This window comes from Coturnix japonica, chromosome Z (assembly GCF_054131305.1).
Source record: "Coturnix japonica strain WE chromosome Z, WE-NBRP24, whole genome shotgun sequence".
NCBI classification, from domain to species: Eukaryota; Metazoa; Chordata; class Aves; order Galliformes; family Phasianidae; genus Coturnix; species Coturnix japonica.
This window is the reverse complement of record NC_140702.1, coordinates 12,226,704-12,249,269: the sequence shown is the minus strand read 5'-3', so window position 1 is coordinate 12,249,269 and position 22,566 is coordinate 12,226,704. Positions and strand designations below refer to the sequence as shown.

At 38.9% G+C, this 22,566-nt stretch overlaps 1 protein-coding gene across 2 annotated transcripts in view; it reads left to right on the top strand.

Annotated features, from left to right (window-relative positions):
* The first annotated feature begins 10,944 nt into the window (after positions 1–10,944).
* Positions 10,945–22,566, top strand: part of LOC107306595 (atrial natriuretic peptide receptor 1-like) — a 48,663-nt gene continuing 37,041 nt past the window's right edge. For both annotated transcript variants that reach the window (XM_015849894.3, XM_085529239.1), the window contains exons 1-5: positions 10,945–11,135; positions 12,613–12,756; positions 14,307–14,418; positions 15,662–15,797; positions 18,817–19,961. In XM_015849894.3, the coding sequence (XP_015705380.1) occupies positions 19,947–19,961 (15 nt within the window). In that variant the 5' untranslated portion in view covers positions 10,945–11,135; positions 12,613–12,756; positions 14,307–14,418; positions 15,662–15,797; positions 18,817–19,946. The remainder of the gene's footprint in view (positions 11,136–12,612; positions 12,757–14,306; positions 14,419–15,661; positions 15,798–18,816; positions 19,962–22,566) is intronic.

Sequence of the window (22,566 nt, the reverse complement as noted above, 5' to 3'; positions counted from 1 at the left end):
AAGCTCTGCTGCTTCAGTAAAGAAATTCACTCCTAAAAACCTGATGCAGTATCACTCATCCCAGAGCAACAAGCTCTTGAACAGTGTAATGAAAATAGAGACCCAAAGAACTCCAAGGTTTACATACAATCATATATTCAGTGATCTGCAATGATGTGCTGTCACAGTAGGTCATACTTTCACTGTACCCAGCAAGTCAGCAAGGCTGTGGAAGTTTCAGGATCACAGCAGAATTTGATAACAAATATCAGGAGCAGAGCTGAGAGAAAAGAGACAATTGTTAATGACTTTTTCCAACAGAAAAGGTTAGTATAAAAGCTGAGTGTGCTCTCCATATCAGATAATGAAAATAATAGATCTTTTTTCACCATTTCATTTCACAGACTCCTTTAAAGCAAATTAACAAAGACCTTCCTAAAAACTGAATTACACTGCATTTTCACTAGTCAGAATGAACCAGAGAATTAACCTGGCTTAGGTCATTAGTAAGAATAATATTTAAAGAACCAATAGTACAAAGCTTAACCTTACAACTGCATTTGCATCACTTATTACTTTTCACCATATCACATTCTTTACCCAACTTATTCTCATTACCAACACGGAAACGGAACACCACATTTTTTGCATCAACTCATGTTACTGATATCTTCTGAGGTCTTATAGTCATAGGATTGCTATTTCAGACCTGAGGGTGTTTTCTCTGATCAGAATGCAAGGAGCAGCATGGTACATTTGTATAGTTTCCAAAGGAATTTCAGTATGGTTAAGAGCTCTGCAAATATAATTTTGGGATATTATTATTCCATTTATGCAGGAGTTTATGCATAAGGGAAAAGTCTTAACCTTTGTTTCCTAACTATGAAGATATTCACTACTCCTATTTCACAACTTCTCATGCTCTTGCATTTGAGCTACAACCTCTACAGTTGGAAATAAAGATTCTTGTTACTTCTGGTGCACAACCAATCAGGCTCTTTCAGATCCAATGGTGGTCTTTAGGTCTTTGCTGAGACACAGCTCTCACTGTCACTCATAGGTTCAGTTTTAAATGTTCTCAGGATACACTTCAGCATGTGCCCACGATTGAGGGTTTGTGCTTTCTGTAACAGCTAAGCACTGCTGGTTCTTTCCCGTAGCTCCGCAGCAGGGGTTGAAAATTAAACCAGAGGATCTCCTCTCTCCTGCCACATCCTGCAGCATGGGGCAGCAGCTGGTCAAGCTATCTGTCATGCCTCTGATATAACACCCATCTCATACCACAGTGTGCTATGGGGTGAAGCAGGTGGCACGTTCCTGCAGGAAGTCTTGGTGTCTTGGCAGCAGTATGGCAGCCAGCTAGTCTGACCATCTTAAGCATGTGGCTGAGCGTCCAGCCCCTCACTGCTGTTAAAGTTATGTTACTCCTGCAGACATTAGGGACAACAGCTTGGGAAGCAAGTGTTCAGACACTTGGGGCACTGGGCACAGAGCCACCGCAACGAGGTTCATTTGGCACGTAGATTGCATCTTGGGAGGAGATTAAAGCACACTGCTACCGGTGTCAAGATGACACTGGCACATGATACACCATTAGCAGGAAAGATGGGTTCAGCTCTGACTTCAGTATAAGGCAGGAAAGGCCACCACAAAATGAGAAACAGACCTATCACCAGTGTGGGTCTGGCAGGACATTGTGAACTAGGGGTAACTGAAGAGGACGGAGATGACTGCATGCAAACATCCAAAGGTCCGTGGCTAGCTGTGTCCTCAGGTGCCCTAGTGAACAAAGTGTTGGTCCTCTCAGCTAAGCTTAACAGAGGCTGTCTGTGTCAACAAGTGTGTAAATGACCACAACACAGCCACCATCCCAGGCACATTTTAATAAAGAACTGTAGAGAAAGACAAAGCACAAAACACAACACTGATTAAATATGTTGTCCATAATTTAAAAGCAACAAGAACAAAAACCTGCTAGGTTTCTTCATCAACTCCTTTACAGTGAGGGCATGCTATTGCTGAGGTGCATCCCCAAGTATGCTTCAAAGCAGTTAGATTTTTGTCTTTCTTTGGTGCTAATTTCCTTTTAAACATAAAAGCCTTTCTTCTGTGATGGCATCACTCAATTCACCATGGGAATTTTTATGATAAACCTTACCCAGAAGTAAGATTATATGATTAATATAATTGCAACCCAAATGGTACTCACAGTGAAAAGTGTATGAGCCCAGATTTCTACGTGAATATGAACGTGTCTGTAAAAAGTTGTGAAACAGAAGGATTTGACAAGCGAAGGGGACAAATTCATTATTTTTACGCTTACAATCAGAATGGTTATAAAAATCTGCTCATAAAGTAAGCTTCATAATGACATGCTGTGTGTTGCCCTGCCTTGCATGTTGCCCTGTACGAACATCTATTTTAATTAAACATAATGTCTTTATGGTGTTCTACTTCTGTTCACACCCTACATACTAAACTGCTTTACAGATCTAGCACTAGGGAGTTTGAGCAACTCCAGGAAGTTTTATCATATCTAGATTATTTTAAGCTACTGAATGAACATCATTTAATAGCATTCTTGCATTCCTGATGTTAGTGTATACATCAGTTACTGACAGCAAAAAAAACCACAGCCACCATATCTGTGATCACTTAAAATCACAATTAATTGCTAATCACACATTCAGTTATGTGGTACAAGTGGGACTGTTTTGATTATCTGTCCCAATGGCTTCCATCAAAATGTCAGAGTGTTCAATCTCAGCAATATTTAGGCAAGAATTTAATGGAACAGCATCTAAAAGAGTGAAACAAAGATCAGCTGAAGTGTGAAACAACAAAGCTATCTAACTGAATCCACTTCCCATGTTAATAAAAGAGTCCTTTCTTGGGAAGACTGATGGTACTTGGAAAAATACAAAACTAAATATAAACACTGCAGCCTTTAAAATCAGGCTGGTAGTATCATGTAGTACAAGCACTGAATCAGAAAGCCGTGGTAGGTGATGAAGAAAACAAACAGTAGGCAATGGCAAGTAATGTGAGGCTGCATCTCAAGCACCTCACACTGAAGAGCAATCCTCTGGGATGAGTGGCATTGTGGATGCAGACAGATGGGTATTTTGCCCTGGATTCTGTGTGCTGAGGTGGCACAGGACCACCCTGGCCATCCCATGTGAATCTCCTCCAACAAGTGGAAGCATTTCTCAGAGTGTACAGCACAGGAAAGCAGCGTCTGAGACATCAGCCAATGTTAGTCATCCTCTCATATGCTCATTATTAAGAAGACAGTTAGAGAAGGTTAAGAAGGAAACCTCCCAAGAACTTCGGAACTGCAGGTAAAACAAATATGAAGGGACTCCTTGCTTAGCATTACACAGCTTTTTCACACACAAGGGACAAAACACTGTTAGCAAAGAACTGATACCACTGCTAAAAGCAAACAGAAACAGTTTAAGAGATAAATGTAGTGAAATGATACTGCCATAATAAGCCAACACTGGCACCCAGTGGAATTCAAAAGAGATCATGCTTGTCTTTTTGAGTCTTTTCTTCTTTTTTTCTTTTTTCTTTTTCTTAAAACCAGTGTTCTTTTTTGAAATAGATTCCTGATGCATCTTCTTGGTTAGGAAAATTAAACATTCTTTGCCTTCTAAGACCTGAACGAAGACTGATATGTTACTAAACAAGAGTGCAGAAAGGTTTCTTCAGCTCTTCTTAATTCAATTTTGTTACTCAAACATGTCATTTGTGGCAGCAAAAAAATTAAAAGATATAGGAGTATTTAAGTCCAATAATAATAATAGCAGTCAGATAGATCAGAGAGAGACCTCCAGTCCCTTCAGAGTTTGCGCAGGTTCCCATACCAGGATGTCTGCTTTTCTCTTTCCATGCTAGAGGATTTGTTGAGCTGATAGTCCTGCCCTTAACTTACACTTATACCACATCCTATTTTACTGTTTAGCTATGAGAGCACTAAGCACAAGACAAGAGGATCCTCTGATCTTTCTTCTTTGTGTTTTGATAAGAGGAGTGGATTATCTCTGAGTTATGCATATATTCTACTAATATTCCAAAGGAAGATTATGAGGAAGAGCAGAAAACATACTTTTAACTCATTATTTGTCATGGAATACACTGATGTGGCAAAGCAGCTTTTCCTAATTTCAGTGGTTGCCTTATTCAAACAACACTTTCACAGCTGCAGAGTACCAATTAAGAAGTGAAGCAAACAGAAGAAGAAATCTACATCGATAAGGGCAAAGCATGAAAAGTAAAGAGGGAAGGCACTTGCCACCCATCTCAAAAGGAATCCAAGGACTCAGGTACCACCATGTTCATATCTGTAAAGAACACCAGAAGAGAAAGTTCTACATGCAATGTCCTTTTGTGGTAATGTGGACATGGATTCCAGTTATTTTCCTTTCATTGTTTGCAGCTCCCTGAGCCAGTATGTGTCACCTGTGCCCACAGAAATAATGGGGAACAGTCAGTGCTTGATTTGTATTAGCTACTTTGCACAGCAAGATGTAGCCCAAAGCCTACCTTCCCTCAGAAACAATAGTAGCCGAAAGGACAAGGAGGTCACATATTTTGATGAAAGAAAGGAACAGGCACAGGCTTGTTTATTCAGGCCTTACATAATAGCACAGAGTAGCAATACTAAACAGGGAACAAAGCTGGACAAAATAGACAGCTCTGCAGTGGAATGCAAGTATTCAGTAGAATACTGCATGCAGCAAGTTAAGAAAATGGCTCCTCTAGAAATAGGCCAGCAGACATAGCATTGTAAAAACCTTTTCTTTGCTCAGTGCTGAATACAGGCAGGAGGTGCTTGGATGTGCATGCACATGCCTCATGGCAGGCTGAACTTCCTCTGCAATCTGTGCTGCCGCTCTTGCCCATGGCTGTGGGAAAGTAGTTCATTCAAGGCTACAGTTTATCCCTCTCAGAGATGGTGGGTGACTGAAATAAAGGATCAATGGATTTTGCAATTGAGATCTCTACACCTAACTACTGCACCACTTTCTGGTTGCTGCTGACCTCAGCCTGGCTCCACCTATCAGCAATATTATCCTAAAACCTTCTGCAGACCATTACCAGTGTAGTGGACTTAGTAATGTATATATTTGGATTTAACACTTTTGTCCCCAAATTCAGGCTTGTTGGGCACACTCCTAAAAACAAACCTCCCAACAATGTATGGACTTGAAATTCTGATTCCTCAATGCTCATATCCACAAATGTAAACACACTGCTTAACAGGGATCTTTACTAAAGAAGCAATACAGATAAAGTTACTCAATTCACAAAACTAAGCACTACGAACCTCACTGACATCCCAATCTTAACAACCTTTGTCGAAATAAAAAATAATCTGGCCTCACAACAACGCAGAGAAAAGAAAAATGTAATTACCACTTTTTTCTGCTTGGCAAGACAGAGTAAAACCGGATGGTTCTGTTGAATTAGAGAATGACAGGAGAGAACAGCCTACAAGATGAGACTTGTAACAACCTGAAATATCCCCCTTCTATCTACCAACTCAGTTGTTGTACATACATATATATATTTTAAAGAACAGCTCAGTAACATAAGTGTTCTCATTTACTTCCATAAGGAAAGGAAGAACACAACAGCCTCAAGTACATCCAGGGAAATGTCTTAGACTCAGACCTGCACTATAATAGACAGTGCAGTTTATTATGCATTTTATCTCTCACTGTTTTTTCTCAAGCACTCACACCTCCCTCAGACAGAAATGCATTTTTTTATTCAATTGCAAAACAAAAACAAAAACACAGCAAATGTTTTCCTTTTTTTAACCATTTTTTCACATTTGACTGGTATTTGGGATAATAATTCTGCTGTATTAAATGTCCTTCAAGGACGAGACCAGATGTCTTCATGTTTACAACACATTAGTTTGGCATAGCTTGTCAAAACAAAGTCAGTCTTGGAAAATGTGAATGTGAGTGCTTTCATGCAAGCGGCCTCCAGTGCCTCTGCTGGTCCAGGCATTTTGCAACCATGTGGTTTTAAATCAAGTACCGAGTGTCCAATCTGATCACAACATCCCAATGCACTCTTTACCTTGGAAGCTAACTTCTCTCATGCCCTTGACAGTCTCCTGTCTCACTGCCTGTTAGACCAATCATCTATAAAGCCTTCATGCCCATTTATGATGGCTCAGGTTCATTTTTCCTCCTTACTTCCTCCAAACAGGCTTTGCAGTGAGTCTGTGAGTACATAGAAGAGACAGGTAAAGAAAATTTCTTTAGCTTAGGAGGCAAAGAAACACTGAACAGTCTTTCTCAGTCATGTTTCAGTTTCTCCCTACATCCAAAATCTAAAAGTATAATCTGTTTCCTGGGCCTGAGAAAGTAGATTTTAACAGGAGGTTTTCAGTGTCTTGAGAGGTTGTAGTTGTAAATGTAGGGTTTTATTTCTTAGATTCAAATATTCAGATAGAGATTTGTCTTTCATACTAGTCATAAGGCTTGGGAACAGGTTTTTATTTTTGCTGATGTTGCTAGAAAGATACAGGTCACGAGGACTCAAAAAACCTTTGGTGTTTTCAAGGGACCATGTTTTACTTTGGGTGGAAGAAGCAATTGTTGACATCTACAATGCTAATATCTGAGATAAATTTGCAAGGATCAGTGGAATGGAGAGCTGTCACACAACTGAAATTAACAGACAACCTGTAATTTCACTGGTGCACTTCTATATACAGCAAGTGATTAAATGGATGTCACGAGCTCTGAAGTCTCTCCTACTTACACCACAGGCAGCAATCCCTGCTCCTAATGTGTTTTAAGTTATTTCTAAGATATCTCTTAAACTTTAATACATACTTCCAGATAGGGTTACAGAAACTACCAATACAGAAAGAATGAGTCCTGCTCTTGTGGCAGAACATTCTGTGCTGTTCAGGTCCAATAATTGTGCCTTGATTCACTGAAAGGCAAACAGTTGTTCAAGAGACCAAAACAGGATTTTGTTCTGCGTTAGACTTAGCTAATCTCGAAGTAAATTCTTAGTAAAGAGCTTTTTTGTTGGTTTGCTTTTCCCCTGAAGTTTTTAATTTTAAGCAAGAAAATCAAGATCTCTTGAGACAGTATTGTAGAGATGTCATCTGGTTGTCCGGGATGGTGAGCTCTTTAAAGCAGATTTTTAGAAATTGCTGATTTTGTGATGTAAGGTTTGCTCCTGTTACTCATTTGATCATCAATGTGGGTCTTGCTTGTTCACTGTTTCAGTTTTTACTGTATTAATGACTCTTGTAAGGCCACAGTTTAGAAGGCTGTGGTTCAGAAAACCACAGAAGATTCAGGAGCTCCACGTTAAGTGAATGCTACATGTGCTATCACAGCAAACGTTGCAGCAGACAAAGTGAGCTGGAGAAGCAAGTGTTACATGTTGAAAAAACAAATGCATAAAAGAAAGCCTGGTTCCAGAGAAAATGTAAAGAGAGCAGGGAACTGGAGAAAGGGGCTTGACAGAGTTGATTTTATGTGAGGACTCTGAGCAGCAGCAGCTTTACCTCAACACATCAGTCATCCTACTTTACCAGGTAGGGTCAGAAACTTAAGAGCACTTAAGAGTTTGTCCTCTCTGGGATAGTGAAAGCCCATCAGGAGGTACAGATGGAAGGCTCATGGGAACAATAAGTAGACTAACAGAAAGCTTGCATTCATTCCAGTACACCTCCTGGCCTTTCTCATCTCCATAGCTGTGTTTTTTCACTCTGACTTCACCTTAAAGTCCAGATAGTTTGCATCCCATGTTTCCTGCAAGCCATGGTCCAGCAAGAGGAAAACAAATCTATCCCCAGAGTCACTCCTCTGCTCTCTCTACAACCCAAAAGGAAGGGCAGCATTCCAGTAATTTGGCTGCCATGTCAGTTACCTCAGCCAAACACTGTGCCATGAATATGAATTAAACAAACTGATGTGGCTCTGTCAAACATATTACCACACTGAAATAAAAAACCTCTTTAAATTTTACTGTTCAAAATCAGAGAATTTTCAAGGCAGCCATATCCTGGAGAAAAACAATTCAGATGATATGCAAGACACACAAATGCACTACTTAAGTAACTTAGTGACTGTGCTGGTTTTACAATATTTACAGGTGTGCAAAGGACATCCCTGAGCCGTCTTTTAAAATGAAACAAGAATCTTTAGAATGGTTTCAGAATGACTTACTGGTGGCTGCTATGCAGCGGAAAGTTCACAAGAACAGAGTGCATGAGTTTATCCTGAAGTACTCTACTTAGTAGCCAAGAGACTACCCAGAACCTTTGTTCTATCATTTGTTCATGTCTGCTACTTCAGACATTCTTAAATGATTCACAGCACTTTCCAAATGCCTATCAGCTCAGTGATTTTATTCTCTCCTGCCATGGTGGGTAAAGGGTGAGACAAAGGAAGAAGAAACAATGGACTAACTGCAGAAGAACAATGTTGCGTGTTTGTATGCACACATACAAGACACATGACCATGTATGTCCCCCTTTGTTACGCAAACTAGTTCTGCCTGTAGAATCTTAGGATCAAGCCCAACTCACTGTTAAGCAAGAAGAAATTGTCAGAATGCTCACACCCAAGACAGTCAATATATTGAGCTGAGCAAGTTTGATAAATATTTTTTTAACTACATTTGGATATATAGATCAAACAATTCTTCGAATGTATATCTGCATGGAATGTATCTTTCATGTACAAAGAAATGAAATCATTTCCTAGAAATAACTAACAGGGCAACTGGAAATGAAACCTTAACTTTTTTTAAAAGGTGTTTTTTGTTTTATGGTTTTTTTTTTTTTTTTTTGGTTTTTTTTTTTTTGAGAAGATTAAAAGTTTAAATAGAACTACTTTGCCCTGTAATTTCAAAAGTGACAAGCTGATTTCAATTTATCTTAGCAGGAATTGAAAGCTGTCATTATCTAGCAGCTATTTGCTGGCCCGAATGAAATGAACTGACTCAGTCAACTTGGCCCAAGCAGGCCTGTAGTCATGAAAATAGGAATAATTTTTACCATTAAACAGGGAACAAGGATAAGTGATCAGCACATGCTGTAATTTCATTACAGAATGCAGTCTTGGTCAACCACTATCCAACAAATGCATTTTAAAGTGTTTCCATTGAAAGACTTTTGGAACATTTTGTCTAGCGCTGATTCTCACATTTTTAAAGTTAAAATTTAAGCTAAAATTTTGTATCTTGCTGGATGACATCACAGGAAAACATTGCCACATACTTAATTCTACCAAAGAGTAAAACAAAATCTCTGAGATACAAATTCTCTCATACTTACAGCTGTTTTGTTTTATCCAGTGGTATTTACTAAGATGCATGAATGATTTATTTCTAAACAGAGTTTCTTCCCCTTTTCATTAGTCAGGCAGCAGGATCACCGTAGCCCATGCATATTAGGTGTCAGTCAAAGAGGAGCCCAGCACATGCACACAGTCATATACTGCATGCAGTTCTTTATATTGTGTATTTGTCTGACATCTCCAGTGATTAGCATTTGGCAGCAGAAAAAAACACCTGGTTATCAAACAGGCAATTAAAGTTAAACTTGCACAGAAAACTTCCTTGTTCCCCTATGATTAAAACAACCTTAAAAGTGCAACACAAGCAGAGTCACACATTTCTGTACGTAGCACCACTCTTATCAGTCAGATATCTGAAGTTACATAACAACTGAGACTGCGGTATAATAAAATGTAAGCAAATTTAAAGGAGTGTAAAGTCAGGCACCACTTGTTGTGTGCATGTATGTGTGGCAGCTGTGTTTCCATAGCTGCTTAAGTCTTTCCTTCAGTAGTCACCTGCTTTTTCAGGACATGTATAAGGACATAATACCAATCACCAGCAAATGAGAAAAAGACTGTTTTCTTAGTACTTGTCTAGTTCTTAATCTGTATTTTTCAGAGCACATATGTACAACATATAACTCAGCAGTTCCTGTAAGTTTAAGAAGTAACATATCCTTACCTATATAGTACCCAAAACACAGAAAATGCAATTGTGACGATTGCACATTCAGAAGGGAGTGCTAAAGGTAGTTACATTTAGGTCTAATTAAGCATTTTCCAGCTGCTGGAAAAGTTCTGCACCTTCATCATTACCTCCAGGACTGTCCTGACACTGCTTTCAGTGAGTTTGATTTGTATGGTTCTTAAGTGTGAAACCAAAATCACCAACTTGTCCTCATAGCATCAACAGAGGAAAATGCTAGCCAAGCTTAAGGAAACTGCCAGCGGAGCAGCCTGACAGGGGGAAATTATCATTACGCTCCACAGCAAAAACAGAGAAATTCAAGAATTACAAATCATAAGGAAAACACACAAGAGGTCCATTAATAGTCAGCAGTACCTGGGAGGTGATTGTCACTCTGTACTCAGTACTGCTGAGGCCACATCTCAAGTGTTCAGTTTTGGGCCTTTGCTACAAGTCATTGAGACCCTGGAGAAAGTCCAGAGAAGAGCAATGAAGCTGGTGAAAGGACTGGAAAACAAGTCTTATGGAGAGCAGCTAAGAAAACCGAGATTGCTTGGGGGAGACCTCATCACACTCCACAACTCCCTGACAGGTGGCTATAGTGAGGAAAGGGCTGTCCTCTTCTCCCAGGTGACAGTGATAGGACAACAGGTAATGCCCTCAAGTTGCAACCTTCACAAAAACAGTGGTAATCCATTGGAATGGGCTGCCACGGGAAGTGGTGCTGTCACCATCCCTGGAGGTGCTCCAGATATAAGTGTATATGGATTAGTAGACACGGTATGGGTGGTTTGGTAGCTGGACCAGATGACCTTCGAGGTTTTTTACAACTTTAATGATTCCCCCCGGCGCCATCTTCCCGGGTCTCCCCAGACCGCCATCTTCCTTCACGCAGCTGGGAGCAGGGTGCGGGGGGGGGGGGGGGGGGGGGGGGGGGGTCTCGCAATGTGTTGTGCAAATCTGCCATCTGCTGGTGTCTGCATGCTTCATGAAGCTGTCCTGACAGCAAATGAGCGGATCTGAAGCCATCCTGTAGCTTTGGGAAGGAAAACAAAACAAAACAAGCACAAAAAAAACCCGCAAAACAATCACATCTCCACCGCGTGTTGAAGCTCCTCTCTGCAATTCTGCATCTCCAGGTATGCTGGTGGTTTGTGGTGCAGACATTTGTCCATAGAACAAAAACTTCATCGGTAGCAAATAGTCTCATTTCAAGGAGTTGCATATTAATATTTACAGAACTAAATTCAGTGCCCGATCAAAGCAACATCACCTCTGATTGCAGCTGGTTTAAAATTAAACATTTTGTGACAATCAGTAACCTTTGTAACCAGCAGGTGGCAGTTACAGATGTACAGATGTTACAACTATCAGAGTAACTCCAGGTTCTGACTGTCTGACAGTTACAGCTTCCATTTGGTACTTGTGGCTGTTTCAGCTATCATTCTGCAAGAGGGGTGTGTGTGTGTGTGTGTAATGTTGCCAAGGAAACAAGAAAACAAACATAATCAGTCTTGGAAATCACAGAATAATAAAACTTTGGTTTTATACAATGATGTGGTTTGGAAGGGACATTAAAGATATACAACATTACATCTAGTTCCAACCCTCTGCCTTGTGGTCAGGATTGCCAACCTCTGAATCAGCAAATCACCTAATGGCTGCAAAAGTGGTAACTTTTCTGGCAGATATTTCTAGGTTTTCAATTTATTTATTTTTTTAGTTATTCTCTGGGAAGTCTGACTGGTGTCAGGTAACTTGTTCAGTGTCTCACACGTTTCTGAATGTGTTTTCCTTTGCTGTCATTCATTCTTTATTAAGCTTTGAACTAGTTTTCAAGGCACAATATTGCAAAGAAATTTATGCAGTATTTTGAAAACCAATTTAATTTATTTGACTTAGACAAATAATTTGCTTTCTTCATTCTTGAATATCTGACACATCTGCTAGTTTTTGTAGACACTTTATATTTTCTTAAAGTCAGTACTGAAGCTGGAAGATGAAAAGGCAGTGTAACTTGCCTTTCCTTTCTAGTCTTTTAATTCAAGATGCTAACAAATCTGTAAGAAGCTCTGTTCTCAAGAAATCTATGGGCACTCTATGAAAGGGAAAGCACTTTAACCACTAATACTTTAAGGTGTTCCAGCTTCCAATCTCACAGGCATCACAGCAACTACAGAAACAATACATTTTACAGTTTGCGTTTTTGATGCACCACAAAGGAATAACAGTTCTAAGCTAAAAGGCAGCAGATTTTGATTAGAAAATAGGTAGAAGTTATTTGTTTCATTGGTGTTTATATACTGGAACAGGTTGCCTGGAGGTGTTGTGGATGATGCGCCCCTGGTAATGTTTAAGGTCAAGGCCCACAGAACCGAGTTTGGAATCTGATTACTTTTTAAAACTCTCTTCTAATTCAAACTATTCCATCATTCTGTGATTTAAAGTAGTAAGGATTATCAAAGTAACCACACCAACCAAGGGTTTTTAAGATGGGATAAACTGCCCTTAACTGATACTGTCAGTTGCCCTTAATTGATATTGTCAGTTGTTTTGAAGAAACTTTTATTTTCTTCCAAAAAAAGATAACTGAGCCTCGCTGTTTTCTATCTTCAGGGAAGATAGTGACATCAGGTCCATGGTAAGCTCCTACAAAATGCAGGGAAGAGAGTTTTTTCTTGATTCAACACTGTACTGTCTCTTTTTAAAAATAAAGAAAAAGAACAACGTAAAACTCCCAAGATAATAGGGCGTCTTCAGGTAAGCAGGCAAATATGCTATATATTTATAGACTCTTTAACAAAAAAGACAAGATACTTACTAAGCACTGAAATCTGGCTTCTAAAAATGTGTGAAAGTTGGTAAGAGTGAACACTTGGAATAATGTTTATCATAGCCTAACTGGTATCAGAAACATTTGTATTAATAACAATAGCAGGGTACTAGAAGTTGCAAATTGTGTTCAGAATTTCAAGTATTTTACCCTACTTGTAGGAAAGAGGCTACAGGATCATACTGGATGCTGAATTTTAATGACAATTTGCTACCACTGTCTACCGACAAACATGCTTACAGCTGTAAGGAGAGCTATTTATTTTTATTGGTTGCCTGGCAACAACTATACTTTCACCTTTATAAAGCATTTTTCTAATCTCTGGGTTCTTATATAGTCAATTATTTGTAGCCTCGAAAACCAAAGTGAAGATTGATAAACTACACTGATACAGAGCAGGTATATGGCAGAGATGGAGCTGGTTCCTCATGTCTGCTGGCCTACAGTGTCTTGTTAGCACAACGCTACTTACATTTTTGAGCTAGATAAAATAAATGGAAGCAACTTGCCAAATGATTCAAAATCTGTTCACATATGTATAGTTATCTCCTTTAGGTTTTTGCTGGCAATGGTATCCTCAGCTAATTTTAGTTTAAATTACCCAAGTTAATGATGACAGCCAATTTACTGACAGGTCATTGCCCTCCTCTCTTTCTTTCTTTCAAGGAGTTCAGTCTGTCTACCATTAACAATTTCCCTTTGCTTCCACTTGGATATAAAATTTTTAGACCTATGCTTTTGAAGTGATATCTCTAGGGGCTGAAATAACTGGATCATTTAGTTGGAAAGGAAAAGTAAAGACCTGTAATATGAAGGTGCCTTAAATTAGTCTTCTAAGTGTATATGTGGGTTAAAAATAGATTGCTTTGTATAACCACTGAGTTGGCCTCTCATTTGTGGTAAATCAGGATCTCATTGATTGTGACCAGGCATCTAGAAGACCTAATTTAAGCAACTACATAAGTGAGGTTATGTTAAAAGTCAGCACGAGTGCTGTAAGCCTCCTTGGCATTATCTCAGGAGACATTCAGTAAAAGTGTACTGCCATTATAGAACTGTGGTTACAGAGAGGTTGAACTGACCTTAACACAGTTTCATTATCAAGCAAATCATCAGCCCCTCCAACAACTTAGCGCTGGGGTGCTCTTGTTATTCTCTAAGTAAAAGTTATAAGGCTGCTGCTTGTTCTTTTTTAATTGTTTGTTAAATTATTTGTTTAATTTTAGCTGTGGGACCTAGGGTTTTCTCTGCTTGTTTGTTTATTTTGACTGTAGGGCTACAGGAGCTTCAAAGCAAATGCTATAAACTCAGTGTCAGCGTGCCTCTCCTACTTATAGTACACTCAGTTTTTGAACCCCTATGTTTTTCACTAAGATTACTTTCCACTAAAGAGAAAATCAGTGCTGCTTTGTACTACCAGAATGCATTCCTTTCATTAGTCCTCATCTTCTGGAACTCATTTTCCTCTTTTCTGCAGAAAATAACTCTCAGAATGCATGTTGCTGAAAACCTTGTAAGCGAGTTAAAAAGAAAATCTGAACAGTGAAAAAGCAATGTATAAGTGAGATTAATAAGACTCCAGCTGAAAAGTGAGTTTCTTAAAAATATATGACTGTCCTACAAAAAGAATGCATAAGAGGTAGAAAAATTATGGTAATTTGAGAATTTATTATATGTACATTTTGCTACTAATACTCTATGAAATGTTTAATGAAGTGGAAATTGCTGAGAAGAAAATTAAGTTAACACTGGCAATTAATATTCACGGTGTTTTCCCCATAATTTGTCTTAGTAATAAAAGCCAACTGATAATAAAATAAAAGTAGTTAGAAAGTCTTCAAACAAGTATAATCAGTTTGACACAATTATACTTTGTGGGACAGCTTTGTCAAAGCTGAGTAGCATACGGAGGGGAAACAATTCTGAAGAAAATTGCTTGAAATATATCCTAGTGTGCTGAATTCCCAGTGCAGTCGAATGGAGCAAAAATTCAGCCTGTAGTTCTTCAGCTAACACTGACTCAAGACTTGTGAATCTAGAAGAGGATAAGAAAACATAGAAGTTAGTTACTTAATTTGGATTTATTTATCAATATGCTGCTCTGATACAAATTCATTCTTTATCTCTACTTCCACATTTTACACTTTGACCAACCTAAAATAAAACACTTGTTTCCAAGAATTCACCTTCTTGATGATACTTCTTTTGTATGGTACTAACCATCAGTGTTTTTACTTCTAACCAGTCAGACAAAATTCACCACTGAGGCAGAACTGTGAGCCTCCAGTAACAATATAGGAATGTCATATGTACAGAATTACATCTGATATTCTTCTCATACTAGAAAGGTGGAGTTAAATGAATGTGTTTTTATTGATGTAACTAAGTGCAAACTTTCAAATAATTACTGCAAAAACTTGAATAATATTTGTAAATATCCTGCATTACCAGAGATACCCACTGCAATACATTAACCATAGACAGTCATTTATCTTTAATTACAGATTTGATTTTTCATGGCAGACTAGGTAAAAACTTGTCTTGTTCTCTGGCTGTTATGTATACATGTCCCTGGGTATGAACTTAAGTCTTTCAGTCTAAAGCCAAATTCCTTAGTAAAAGCTCTTGATACAGACAGAGCCAGGGATTTGCAAACACAGGTGAAGAATCTATATTAGGCATGTGAGTAGAATTTTTTTTTATCCATATGAAAACATTATCTTCCTGACATTTATTAAAAGGTGTGTAAGTAAAGCTACTTGCTTGGATTCTGGCAGTTTTTCCTACAATCTGAGATTCCATTTAGTAAACAAGTGTTTTTACTCCTTGTAGATCTAAGACAAGCCAACAATTTCAGCATACTTAGAATGAAAAATGGATTCTGCTTACAATGTAGAAGACAGCAGTAGCCAACATCAGTTCCAGATCTCACAAGAGCCAGGGAAGATGTTCTATGGAACATCATGAGGTAAGTCCAGATATGCTCTTGTCACTCTGGTTCATTTCATGCATTCAATGAATAGTTGCTACTTATCTCATAATTCTTAGCAGTGCTTCCCCATTCCTCCATGTCAACTGAGGCTCATTTTTCCTTTAATATTGGTTTGTCCTTCTCAGTCAAATCAGACCAAACTGATATTTACTCTGTGTTAGAAGACACAGTTCTTCAGAGAGGAAAAGCGGACCCTGCACTTCTACCTGCTTCTGTGCTTGCCTGTCAAGTACCGTTCTGCATGAATTGTCATTGCCATGTACCTAGATCTCAAGAAATCTCAGGGCAAGTTGCAGTCTTCTACTGTGCCAGTAAGCAGTACTCAGGAAATTCATTTGTTTCAGCTAGTTTCATTTAGCAAACAGAAACTGCAGTCAGAAAAAAGAGAGAGCAGTTGGAGTATGTCTGCATGCTGCCAAGGTCACTTGTAGCCCAGAATTCCAGTGAAACACATTTGTTCAATGCAGAAGTACAAGTACTTCCTCACTGTGTGATGCCAGGCACATGCAAACTATTGTCCTTGCAGCACTAGTCATTGATCCTGCTTGCTGCTTTTTGCTTGCTTACCTGGATACTGCCTGCTTTGCCGCTTGTTCCATTAGCCATACATATTTTGGTTATTTAAATTCTATTAGGAAACATACAGCTAGTTCTATTGGTCATTCAAGCCGAGGCAACTTATGAAAATTTTATTTTGCTTTTTCTTCTTTGAAAAGTTTTGACATTTATACCCAAAAACATCACTTCTGCATACTCAGCAAAACTGTTTTAACATGGTTTCCATGCACAGTAACAAATACACACTACAACATGCTATCTCGTATAGTATGTGATCATCTTATGTAATATGACTTCTTTTTCAAACAAAAGTGCACACAGCAAGAAGTGTTGCTTCTTGGGAAAGTCAGAGTCTGTTCTACTGGCTTCACACTGTGAACAAAGAGGAATGGTATTCCATGCTTTTTCCATGAAGTGAAGAATTGATCTCAGATTGCTTTTCAGTAAGAAAATAATGCTATAGAAAATTCCGATTTTAAATACATTCTATTCATGATACAAACAGGTGTACCTCTATCATAAAAGCTCACTAATTCAAATAGATTTGTTTCTCTTTCACTGTTTTCTGAAGCAGAACAAGGTGTAAGTTGGTGTCAGAACTGAACTTATGAGCAGGACTTTTATTGAACTGCTGGTACATCAGAGGGAACGAAAATAACAACTGTTATTTAAAAGAATGAACCACTTGTGCTTAACCAAAACCACACAAGTAATCTTCTCTTCAAATTTACCCTAGCTACAGTTCCCCAGTGGAATTTCAATTTATATCTCTTACATAATCAGAGTGCATTTTCAGGGGAGAATTTGACCCTGAGGGAGGCAGGAGGGCTGGAGAGACTTGCTAATAGTCATGTGGTAAAAATAGTCTTTTCATAAGCCCCGCATGAAACATGGAGAATGCCTTGAAATATGCCCTAGCTAGTATCAGAAATAGTCGAGCCAGAGATGAAAAGCATCCTTCTGCTCAAATGTAAAGGGGAAAAATCTCTAAAATATTCTATAATAGTCCTCATGAGTCACACTCAATGTGCTAATGAGTTCATCCCAAACCACCATTAAAATGGCATACCTTCCTCATCAGTACAGAGACACACCAGTTCAGGTTTTTGTACAACCTTCCCACTTTAAACACAAAATTTTTAACATCAAGCTCATTTCAAGATCCATACTTTTCAGTCCTCACAGTCCAGATGTTTGCTTCCCAAAAGTAAAGTGAACAAGCCCTGGGAAGCTTTGCTTTCTGTAGGAGTTGGCAGAGAGCAATTTATTTCCTTTGATCTTGTGTCTCTGTGGCATATCTAGTTTTCCTAACCCTGCAACGAGTAGCCTGACTCTTTTACTCCCTTTTGTCATGAGGGAAGGACACTCCTTGTCTGTGGGGATTAATTTTATCAGCTAATCACAGAATCATAGAATTGTAGGTGCTGGAAGGGGACCTCCGGGGATTGTTGAGCCCAACCCCCTGCACAGCAGGCTCACTACAGCAGGGTGCACAGGTAGGTGTCCAGGCAGGTCTTGGATATCTCCAGAGAAGGAGAGTCCACAGCCTCCCTGGGCAGCCTGAGCCAGTGCTCTGTCACCATCACTGTGAATACATTCTTATGCACACTTTTGCAGAATTTCTTATGCTTCACTTTGTGTCCGTTTCCCCTTGTCCTTGGCTTCCACACCTTAGATATTTATAGCCGTCAATCAGATTCCCTCTGAGTCTTCTTTTCTCAAGGCTGAGCAGATACAGGTTGGTCAGCCTTTCCTCATGAGGGAGATGCTCCAGGCCCTTTATCATCTTTGTGGCCCTCCACTGGACTCTTTCCAGGAGAACCCTGTCATTTTTGTACTGGGGAGCCCAGAACTGGACACGGTACTCTAAGTGAGTCCTCACTAGGTTAGAGTAGAGGGGGAGGATCACCACCCTTGTCCTGCTGGCCACGTTCTAATGTGACAATTGGTAGCAGTCAGTTAATGTAATAGAGCTATAATTGTTAAAAAATTAAATGCTTGTATAACTTTAGTAAAAATCTCTAAATCCACTGCTAGTCTGAAGCAAATACTATCAGGTAGCAGCATGATTGGGAAGCAAAATAAATAAGGAATAGTATTGTTTATTTAAAAAATTATAAAAAACCCAGGAAATCTCAAAGTATGATAAGGCCTGGTTTTGAAGTTAATTCTACATAGAATTTTGTATGATAACTACCTATTTAAAATGTAATTAATTATTTTTTATTACTATTATTTATAGAGAGTAGGTCTTTTTGCTATAAGCCATTCTTGCTTTCAGAAAAAGTTCAGGAAAATATACCGAAGACTTGAGGGGGAAAGAAATGGCGATCATGAACAGTAGAAAGGCTTTGATAAAATATTTATGTTTTCCTCCTCTCTGAGTAGAATTTTACTCATTTTTTTCCTCAGAATATGTATTTTTTTTTTTTTTCAGTGGGATTACAGCTAAGATCTCCTTGATGGTAAGCCACAGGTGAAGAGTCCTCCACAAGGAAGAAAGGTGCAGAAGCTACATGTGATAGCAAGGCAGTCAGAATAGTGCCATTCCAGACTGGATCAATGGCCACAGTGCCAAAACAGAGAAAGCAGGACAGGTCTGGAGATGGTAAACAAGGTCAGGCAAGAGTGAAGCTTTCCAGGCAAGTTCACAGTGATGATAGAATTCTAAAGTTAAATCCATGTTTCAGGGTCAGGATTCATTGGAGAGTGTACCTGGTCAGGTATGGGCAGATGGGCAACGCTGCTCTGTAAGAAAACAGGCATGAAAGCCCAGCCTAAAAGCAGCATAAAAGAGGAAGGTGAAGAGCTTCTGCTAGGGCTTCTTAGACAGCTCTCCCTCACATCACTTTAAAGGAGGATGGCTGTACTATCGTTGTTGGCTCTAAGTCCAGGCAGCATAGCTTTCAGAGGGAGATATAAACCCAGGTTCTGATAGCATCTGTCAGGATTCTTAGTGTCTCCTTTATCACTCATCAAACACATGCTTACACAAAAAGGAGAGGAGATTATTCCAAAAAAGAGGTGGCATACCACAGGGAGACTCAGTGGGAATCAGGCTTCTGGCTGCTATTAGTGCCTTTGTGAATCTCCTACAAGATGACTGCTTTAAGAAATTTAGTAGTCAAGGAATTATATAATTTAAAAGGGGAATGAGGAAAGTGTAAGTGAGAAGACACAGCTCAAGTCCTATCTGACGTTTAACAGAGCAGAGCGAAGAATATATAATGGTAAAATCATGCTGACACCCTATGCTTAGGTTTCCTCTACTGGAAAGCAATAATGACAGCACTCTAGTGTGCGTTCTCTGAAGGAGAGAGATACCAAAAGACAGCAGGAAAAGCTAAATAGCCACTTGCCTAAAGCAGTAAAAAAGTAAGACCGTGGAAAATACAAATCCTCTTTACAATAATGATTTGGTATGCCTAAGCTTTTCATTGCAGTTTCTCCTCAGGTTCCTCAGTCTGGGCCTAGCATACCATTGGAAAAAGCAAAGATGTGTGCTGGGCATTTCAAAGTGAGGCTGAGTCCTCCATCAGATGATAGCTGCATGCAAAAGCATACCTTATGTTATCCCAACAGGTAAGACGTGTTGCATATTTAGCTTTAAAATTCAATTCAATTTTCTTTTTTGTTTCTTGCACCAGCTCTTCAACCATTGTGCCTTATGTCAAAGCTACAGTGCAAATATTAGATTGATCTCTGGGTGCTAAACGTGGCAGGAATAAAGTTGCTGGCACTCCAGTGTTTTCTGTCAGAAGGAAAGCACATCTGCCTTCAGCAAAGAAAGTAATGTACTCAAAGAAGCCAAGGATCTTGAATAGCATGGAAATCTTTTCAGGTTCAGCAGAGGTTGAAAATCCTCAGCATTTCCCAAAAAACAGTTCTGACAACTAGTTAGCAGCAAAACAGTCTGTGAAATGGCATGATGCCAAACTGGACATCTACCAAGTTTATTCCACTTTATGCACAGATTTGAAAAGTTCACTGAAATGATGCTCCCAGATATCCAGATAGACTGGAATATCAGGCAAATAATGTTTCCAACATCTTTCTAGAAGTGTGATATTTATTTTAATTACAGTATGAGAGTGGCCTTGTAGTCCTGGTATGCAAATCAGACTGTGTTAACTGTTCTCCATATTCTGAGCTGAAATTAGGGCAAGAGGTTGAACATTACAAAAGCTTTCTTACAAGGAAGACTGGTGAATCATTGTACTAGGCCACCAGTGAAGGGATAAAGATCATACTGAAGATTATTAAAAAGAAGTCAAGCAAACATCTGTCTAGTTTGACATATGCAAAAATAATCATGACTTCAGGGGATAGTTTGGGATTCCTGTTTCATTTTTTGTCTGATCCAAAATTATTATCCATAAGACCAAATTATTCTTCTCTAGCATAATGAAGATTCCTGTGTCTCTAACTTCTCAGCATCACCTAGGAATTCCTGATCTCATGAGTCCCTAGAAACACTGAGGCTATTGTAGCTTATAAGGGTGCCTTTTTGAAATGTCAATAAAAATGCAATACTAATGTGGATAAAAATATGGTCAGAAAATCATTCAAGAATTCCGTAAACAGAAATGAGTCATGCAGTGAAAAATCAGGAAGAGAGAAAAACCCAATTAAGTCAAAATGTGGATTTCATTCAAATGTCACTGCAACCTGTGGAGTGATCAGTGTATCTAAGGAACATTGTATGTAAGAACAGAAAAGTCCCTCCACTGCTATCACTCTCTGACACCAAGGTCCTCCCCAGCAGATCTTAACAATAGCTAAGTTACCTTGTTCTCTAGGACTACAAACATTTATAACATTTCTTCCTGTGTGGGAGTACTGAACGATGAGCAGCATTTGAGAACATCAGAGATGTTCTACGCAGTTTCTTCCCAGACAGAATTATTCTGTGCTGAACTTGGACCAATTCTTCCTAAGCCTCTCAGGAAGTCATCCCATCAAGCTGAAGTAGGATAGGATTCTCACATTCTCTGGCTTTTGGAATGCATTTCAAGCAAGTCTGGTGTTGACATTTTGCATTACAGTAGCAGAAACCCAGTGATTAATTCCAGCAAATCTCTTGATGCAGAAATCTCTTTTAAGTTATGTACTTAGGCTAAGAATTTCTGAAGGTTAACCTTGATCACTTAGAAAGGGAAGTTCCTGTTTGATGCTATGAGAACTACACGTTCTGTTTTTTCTTATCCAGTTTCAAAGTTTTCAATCAACAGAATTTCCAGCTAGAGAATCATTATTGCTTGCTAGATTTCTCATTGTGAGTATTCTGGTTGTGAAATTCCAGATGTCATCCCCCCTTCCTTCTACCTTCTTATTAGGAAAATGATAGATTCCTTTACACTATGAAAATCCTAAAAGTTTGCATACATTCCATGGCAGCTTGTGTACTAATCAGTTCTCTGAACAGACAGTAGTGCATATTCTTAAAGAGAAATACTTCACATTTGCAATATATCCCAGACAACACTTTTCACACAATTGGCACTTGATACTTCATGCTTTGATTTCTGATTTTTTTTAATACGTTTTTGAGATGATTTAAATAATTAATCTTAAGTGGTGCTGCAGATTAAATGCTGCTGCAGCCACAGAACAAGCCTTTCTGTGATTCTCTACACACTGGAATGGGCCTAAGGAATGTATTTATAAAAATGTAAATTTGTTAAGCAGCTTGAGAGTCCATTGAAGACTACCTGTCACCCTACTGATGATGTTATTTGCATTTTTCAGACTTGTGTGAAATTGTAAAGTGTGTAACATTTTAGACAGTAATCAGAAGAAGCTGTTTCCTAGCCATAATTTTCAACGCCCCTAATTACCTTTTCACAAAACTCATTTCTCTGATCTGTCATGCTTTCACACTGCCTTCCAGCTCTATTCCTTTGTGTAAACTATGTAACTGTTTGTTCATTCTGCAGCAATTGAGTTAAACTGTCATCAAAGATTAATCGTCTAACATTAAGTTTTCAGATCTTTGGGAACAAACATGTTATTACCTCTTTCTTATTTTCTGATTAGCATACATTTAGCCCACGGCCTTTTCCTTTGGAGTTCTCTCCCAGTATCTGGGGAGTGAGGGAAATCTAAAGATACTACATGGTGATGTGATGGTGTGCTTTATGCAAGGCTCGGGAACTTGCTTCCTGCACTCCAGCATTTCACCACACTG